Below are 8,259 nucleotides of genomic sequence, written 5' to 3' on the forward strand. Positions count from 1 at the left end.
GGAAATTCATGTACATACATCTATACACATTTATGTATGGTTTTCATTTTTTCTGAGAGGGCTGCATGCTAGGAACGCGGCTTTTCCTATTTGATCTTTGTTATTGTTTTTAGAAAAAATTATTTAATAACACCTTCAATCGCATATGCTAATATAACTTGCAAGAATAGATATGCAAGTAATTTCTATGAACATGTCGCAAAGACATGTGAGACTCCTTGATGCTTTTCTCCTAAATTCTGAATGTAACGGACAATGAGATCTGCGTTTAGTGTTATAACTTTCCGTTATTAGTTAAAGGTATGATTTGGCTGCTCTGACTTCAGACTTTTCTCACGTAATATGTTTCCAAATTTAATTTATATAGTAATTGCTATCTTATTTCTGCCCTACAACTCAAAGTAGTAGGCTAATTATCAAAACTAGTCACGCATAACTTTACAGACAAGACTTAGATGACCAGGCATTGACCTACTTAAAAATATAAGTACATTTACCTGAACGATCAGGATCATCACCCTTAAAAATTGTAATTTTTCTTTCTGCCGGGATCTGTGCGAAATTCAAGTTTATAGATGATTTTGGCGGCCTGGATATTGCTGTCTAACAAGCATTTAAAATTTTCTGCGATAACTCCTGTTTAAATAGTTTTGTATTGTTTTATAGAAGTATTGAGGTGTACACGTTCTCGTAAGGTAAACCATTTTTAGACGTTGACAATTTTTAATTTATTTGACGGGATACTTTTATAAACTTTAAACATTGTGTGCAATGAAATTCCTAACAATGATATTTTGAGTCCATTTGCTGCTGTAATCATAACAAATTTTAGAATATTCCAGTTTGGATAAAACAGCACATCTATATATTCTGGAAAAAAAAACCCTCAAAACATTGCGACTATTAAAATTTGTTTAGCATATAGAAATTTACACGTAGTATATAAACTGATGAAAATGAATTTAATCTAAGATTATCTAGCTTGTAACAATACTTTCGACTCACAAAAATTGTGAGCTGTTTTTAGTCAGTTTTTTAACATTACAGTCAGCATTATTTTGCTTTTACGAAATTCCATGTCTCTTGAAGTTAGATGAAGTTAGACATAAAGCGTTTAATTACGCTTTTTGTGATCAATCTTGTACCGTAAGTCTTCTACTTGATCTCATTGTCTTGATATAGAGCCAGTCGTTTAGACAATAGTGTACATCTAAGCTCTGCAGGTAGTTTTAAGAATAACTCTCCACATTCAGCTATCATTTATCTGATCTTGACATCCACTCCGTTTACTTTCCTCGTGTTATTTAAGTTATAACATGAGTTTATAGTGTCTGGCTGATGTGATCCATAGTAAATTCTGTGAGGAAGCCTCGCGATGATGTCGACAGCATAGGCTGCTTCGGTTTCGTAGTTAAGCGACAAAGCTGTAGTTAGAATAGTTAGACATTTTCTAGTAGGAACAACATGTTCCATGGTGGAAGTGTTTCGTTTTGCCTCTTGTAATTCTTTGTCTAACCAGTTTTTCATCTGGGATTTACAACTTGTAACAACAGAGGCAACTTGATATTCTTCAGCTATTGGTGCAATGCGCAGAACATTGAATTCTGAAAGACAACGTAATTTCGAATTAATAATGATGATACAAAAATAATAAATACGAATAGGTCTATATGTCATTGATATATTGCGTATGATAATTCACGTGCTATAACGTTCTTATTACTCTTTTCGTACATGAGTACACGCTAAAAAAACATAATTATAAATTGTATATTATATACACTGCATTTTATATTTGTTTCAGAACTACTTGTACTCATTGAATAAAATTAGTGAAAGTAATACACTGTTATAATTTTCATTATTAAATTTTGTATCTTTAGAAAAACATCTTGGAATAATGACAGCCGTACTTATTATAATAGAGTAGCCTTTGATTGCCCTGTTTATTTCATCGATTTTAAATGCTCAAAGGGTTTTTTGATAGAAACTGGTTGAACTATAGATTAAAATGACTCGGAAACACCATGGCGTTTAAAATTACATTATTATATCAAAATTTAAGATTTACTAAGAGAAAGCAGTAAAGGTAGTTTTGATCGAAGTGCAAAAAAAAAAAAAAAAAAAAAACGATAAAAAACCAAAAAAAAAAAACCAAACAAACTGGTTTTAGGAAGATTATATATATATATATATGAGTTACATTATATTTGCATACCGGTTTCGTTTATACTCATCAGGGCAAATAATCCGGTACAGACTTTTGCATATATATATATATATTAAGAACAAATCCGATAACCTACAATCCTGTCAAATATTTTGAATAGATTCGTTAATAGTATATAAGCAAATGAAAGAAATGTTAGCAAAATAGAAAAAAAAGTTAAAGAAATGGAAACTGCAGAAATCGTCTTGAAACAAGGATGATAAACATACCAGTTTGTACATGACAATATACTTGTGTCTTATAAAACTGTTGTTACCTGTTATCGGATTTAAAAAGCCCGGATGAATGCACGTAAGAAATTCCAGAAAGTCTGCGTAGTTTTTCCCTGTTAAGTTGAATGTCTTTGACTGTTTTTCTTTGAACTCGTTTTTAAACATAGCCTCGAAAACTGGTGAAGATAAAATCAGAAAGTTTTGAGAAACAAAGAGTTCTTGTTGGTCATCGAATATCAATCGCACTTCGTCTAAACATTTTCCGCCTTCTGTAAATGGTTTCGGACACTCATCTGTAGTTGGTGTATCGTCTGCAATACTCATTTCATCAAAAGTTTTGTCGCTGAAAGCTATTACTGTGTAAATCCTTCTCTTTTTCTCAGAAACTTATTAAACTGTCTCTGCAAATACTTATTTTTGACTATGCTAAATCAGGTAATGATTTGAAATATTCATGATTTAACTTAACCCTGGTAGAATATTACTAATACATGAACCTAAATACACAAAATCAATATTCTTATATGATATCAGATGGTAGGTGTAAATCATAGTATACAATTACTGTCGACATTTTAATGATAAGACGAAATATGATAGTTTGCTAATGATATGTACAATAAATGTATGCTACACAACAAAGACAGTGCATGACTCTTTACAAATATTTGATATCTGCTTGTTTCATAGTGTCAGAAATTTACTTCAAACCAAATAAATGGTATTTGATGTATTCATTACTAAGGTGAGCATGTATCTATGCACTATAATGAACAGACCTGTCAGCATGTGTTAAATATAAATTAATGCAATACAAGAAAAAAGGCGTTTTAGAGGTGCGAGGGGTAATGTCGAACCCAATGCACACAAGATGCAATTGGATCTAGTAAAAATGTAAGATATAAAATGGTGTTCACGAGTGAAAGATAAATATTATTCTGATCTAACACATAAAACTACGGTGGCATGTTTAGGAAATGTATTTTTTATATGAAATTATCTCGTGCGCACGACATCTTAGCTCGACATCTTATCTCGTGCACTCGACATCTTATCTCGTGCACTCGACATCTTATCTTGAGCGATCAACATCTTATCTCGAGCGATCAACATATGTTGTGCGCACGACATCTTATCTCGAGCGATCAACATCTTATCTCGTCCGCACGACATCTTACCTCGAGCAATCGACATCTTATCTCGTGCGATCAACATCTTATCTCATGCGCACGAAATCTTATCTTGAGCGATCAACATCTTATCTCATGCGCACGACATCTCATCTTGAGCGATCAACATCTTATCTCGACCGATCAACATCTTATCTCGTGCACACGACATCTTATCTTGAGCGATCAACATCTTATTGCGTGCGCACGACATCTTATCTCGAGCGAATAACATCTAATATCGTGCGCACGGCATCTTATCTCGAGCAATAAACATGTTTATCGCTCGGGATAAGATGTCGTACGCACGAGATAAGATGTTGATCGCTCGAGATAAGATGTCGTACGCTCGAAATAAGATGTCGATCACTCGAGAGAAGATGTCGTGCGCACGAGATAAAATGTTGATCGCTCTAGATAAGATGTTGTGCGCTCGAGATAAGATGTAGTGCGCACGAGATAATTTAATTTTAGAAAATAGTTGCATATCCTAAACATTCCACCGTATAAAACAGACAAACCCGTTTTTTAATTTACTGTTTTAACTACAATGTACGTATTTAAGTGCAATTTTCATAGTTATGGATGTTTATTTCCGCGATAAAATTCCCTATTGATATAATGACATGTAAACCTTTTAAATGAAAAACATAAATATTAATACTACATTTACATTGTTTTACATAATCTTCAATGGTTAAAAGTAATGAAACAACATATTTTTAAATTGTATTTAGTTATTGCCATACATTTTACATTCAATTCGTGTAAGTAAAGACAAGAGAGCACATATACAGGTTGTCTTACTTACTGAAAAACACAATCCAGTGCAAAGATATTTAAGTTACTGTTAACAAATATGACATGAACATAGTATTACGCACCTAACCTTGATACATATGTACATATATCATGGTTCAAATCACTCTTTATTATCCGAAGAAAAGGTTAATATCTAAACATACATTAAAATTCAAGTTTAAAGTTTTTTAATCGTTTTGCACCGAGAGCGTGTTGGAAACTAACAGTTGAATAAAGGGTAGAAGAGGATACTTACATTCTGTCAAAGTACGTATGTACATTTTTATCAGGGATAGTTTAGGCATATGCCTTTTTTATTTGTTTTCGGTTTTCGAAACACACAAATCGCCATTTCTTTGCAGTTTTACTCATTAAATGACTGTCATCTCTAGTGTCTTTCACAAATACAGCGAACAACGTTTGATAGGGAGATCCGGGAAGCCCGCCCGCTTAGCTCAGTAGGTAGAGCGTTGGTCTACGGATCGCGGGGTCGTGAGTTCGATCCTCGGGCAGGGCGTATGTTCTCCGTGACTATTTGATAAACGACATTGTGTCTGAAATCATTAGACCTCCACCTCTGATTCATGTGGGGAAGTTGGCAGTTACTTGCGGAGAACAGGTTTGTACTGGTACAGAAACCAGGAACACTGGTTAGGTTAACTGCCCGCCGTTACATGACTGAAATACTGTTGAAAAACGGCGTTAAACCCAAAACAAACAATTGCTGAAGATATTTTTCCATCATAGATTTTTCTCAAGTTGTTTCCATTGAAAACAGTACCATGAGACTCATTAAACTATAGTCTGTTGTCAAATATTTTGTACAGAATTTTGTCTATGTATTACTTACGTTGACTGACTTCACATTTGAACATAACGTATTTGAATACAGTTATTACAACAAGCTATTGTAATAAGTTGTCACTTTATTATGTCTCCTACCACACAGTGGTGTGGGAGACATATTGATTTACTCCAGTCTGTGTGTCTGTGTGTGACCTCAGCCAAGTTCGATAACTAGCTAAATCGGCCAAGAAACTTCGGAATTATGTCCCTTGACAATAATTTATGAATCACCTAGATGAATAAAAATGCTGAAGTCTTCATTCTCAAACATGCACCAAAAACCATTCATCTTGTCCGCACTCTAAGTCGAATATTTCTCATCCGATCTTCACCAAACTTGAACAAAATGTGTTTGACTATAAGACCTCAGCCAAGTTCGATAACTAGCTAAATCGGCCAAGACACTTCGGAATTATGGCCCTTGACAATAATTTATGAATCACCTAGATGCATAAAAATGCTGAAGTCTTCATTCTCAAGCATGCACCAAAAACCATTCATCTTGTCCGCACTCTAAGTCAAACATTTCGTATCCGATCTTCACCAAACTTGAATAAAATGTGTTTGCAAATAAGACCTTGGCCAAGTTCGATAACTAGCCAAATCGGTTAAGACACTTCGGAATTATGACCCTTGACAATAACTAATGAATCACCTAGACTCATAAAAATGCTGAAGTCTTCATTCTCAAACATGCACCAAAAACCATCCATCTTGTCCGCACTCCAAGTCAAACATTTTTTATCCGATCTTCACCAAACTTAAACAAAATGTGTTAGCCAATAAGACCTTGGCCAAGTTCGATAACTAGCCAAATCGGCCCAGGGTCTTCGGAATTATGACCCTTAAAATAATAAATGAATCACTTAGACTCATAAAAATGCTGAAGTTTTCATTCTCAAACATGCACCAAAAACCATTCATCTTGTCCGCACTCTAAGTCAAACATTTCACATGCGATCTTCACCAAACTTGAACAAAATGTGTCTCGGCCAAGTTCGATAACTAGCCAAATCGACTTAGGCACTTAGGAATTATGGCCCTTGAATTACCAAAAATCAGCCTTTTTACACTTGTCTGCACTCTAACTCGAATATTTCTCATCCGATCTTCACGAAACTTAAACAAAATGTGTATGACCATAATTCCTCTCCCAGGTTAGATAACTAGCAAAATTGGCATAGGCACTTCAGAATTATGGCCCTTGAATTACTGAAAATCAGCCATTTTACTATTCAAAGGTATATTTGTTGTGACTAAACAGTATAAAAACACTGACTTAGTGTTTAGATGATTAGGCAGTTGTGGGAGACATGCGCTTTTCTCAAAAGTAGCTCTAGTTTCATATTATTGTCCGGATAATAGGCCAGTCTGTGCGACAGAATTTCACATCTAATATGTTCAGGAAGACTTTTAAACAATTCTCTACAGTCTTTCATTACATCTCCAACCGTAACATTTTCCCCATCAGTATATAAATTTTCTTCCAAATCAGCCTTAGATACAATATCTGGTTGATACGATCCGTAATAAATCCTGTGTCCAAATCTAGCAATGACTTGGACAGCATGTGCTATCACCTCGTCATTATTAAGTAATGCCGCTGTTTTCAGTATTTTTAAACAATTTCTGGCTGGTAAAACACGTTAGTCGTTAGTTCTTTGATCAACCATGTTTTCATACATTTTGTACATGTGTGAATGACACGTGCAACTTGATACTCTTCAGCAATTGGGGCAATACGCAGGACTGGACGCTAGAAGAAATAAACGTTGAAAAGTTAATAAATAGTAATAACAAGAGGACCTCGAAGGCCAAGTATCACTCACCTGGCCTAGTTGTTACCCTAAAAATCTAGTGTTCAATTTGACCTAGATCTCCTTAAAACAAACATTCTGACCAGGTTTTATGTGAATCGGGTACATAATTTACCAACGTTGGTTTGACGTAGCAACCTAGTTGATTTGACTTAGCAACCCAGTTTATTTTTATCCCAGTGACCCAGTCATAAATTTGTCTTAAATTTAAACAGACAAACATTCTGACCAGGTCTCCAAAAGATCGGATAGAAAACTCGGCCTTTGGAATGTTAACAAGTTAATTTCCTAGGATTTGACCTTCTTAATTCGTTTTTGACCTTAGAAAATCTAGTACCAGGCCTGACCTAGATTTCACAGAGGCAAACATTTTGATAAAGTTTTATGAAGAACAGGTACAAGATGTGACCTCTACAGTGTGAACTATGACTTTCTATCATTTCACATAGTGAACTTATGACCTTAAGTAGCCCGATTTCAAACTTTGTCATAGATTGCATAGAAAAACTATTCTGAAAAAACGTTTTATGAAGATCAAGTAGAAAACTTGGTTTAAGAATATTTACAAGGCTTTCCTATGATTTATCTTGGGACCCCAAGGGCAGGGCTTCTTTTCATCCCAGGGGCATGATTTGAACAATTTCTGTAGAAGTCCACTAGGCAATGCAACATACCAAATATCAAAAATTTGACCTTGCAGTTTCAGGCAAGAAGATTTTCAAGTCTTTTCCTAGAAAAGTCTGTGTAAAACTTGGGACCCCATATCATAAGCCTAGGCCTTGCAGTTTCAGGCAAGAAGATTACTTTTTTCCTATATATAAGTCTATGTAAATCTTGGGATCCCCCGGCCAGGGCCTCTTTTCACCCTAGGGTAATAATTTGATCATACTTAGTAGAGGACCACAAGGCAATGCTATATACCAAGTATCAACGGCGTATTGTGATTTCAGGCATAATTTGAACAATCTTAATGGACGACCATTAGATGATGTCACATGCCAAATAACCAGGCTCTACACCTTGCGGTTTTGGACAAGATAATTTATTTTATATAAGATGTAGATATATATGTTCGTCTGTGTTCTCCTTACACAGACAAGATTTATTCCCAGCAGAGGATAACACTGCCAAGAATTATATAAATATGCTGTGTCTTGATAATTTGGTAAAAAAAACCATTTGAG

The 8,259-nt window shown here is 34.8% G+C and overlaps 1 protein-coding gene across 1 annotated transcript; it reads right to left on the reverse strand.

The window, feature by feature from the left end:
* Positions 1-939: 939 nt before the first annotated feature.
* Positions 940-2,910, reverse strand: LOC123555595 (uncharacterized). Its single transcript, XM_053548956.1, has 2 exons — positions 2,487-2,910; positions 940-1,604 (listed from the first exon to the last, which is right to left on the reverse strand). Exons 1-2 carry the CDS (start codon positions 2,764-2,766, stop codon positions 1,261-1,263), a joined length of 624 nt encoding a protein of 207 aa, XP_053404931.1. The 5' UTR covers positions 2,767-2,910; the 3' UTR covers positions 940-1,260.
* Positions 2,911-8,259: the final 5,349 nt, after the last annotated feature.

This window comes from Mercenaria mercenaria, chromosome 7, assembly GCF_021730395.1.
Source record: "Mercenaria mercenaria strain notata chromosome 7, MADL_Memer_1, whole genome shotgun sequence".
NCBI classification, from domain to species: domain Eukaryota; kingdom Metazoa; phylum Mollusca; class Bivalvia; order Venerida; family Veneridae; genus Mercenaria; species Mercenaria mercenaria.

Coding starts and splice junctions, on each gene's coding strand:
- LOC123555595 (XM_053548956.1), bottom strand. CDS start 2,766: ATGAGTATTGCAGACGATACACCAACTACAGATGAGTGTCCGAAACCA. Junction 1,605..2,486: donor CTTTTTAAATCCGATAACAG/GTAACAACAGTT, acceptor GTTGTCTTTCAG/AATTCAATGTTCTGCGCATT.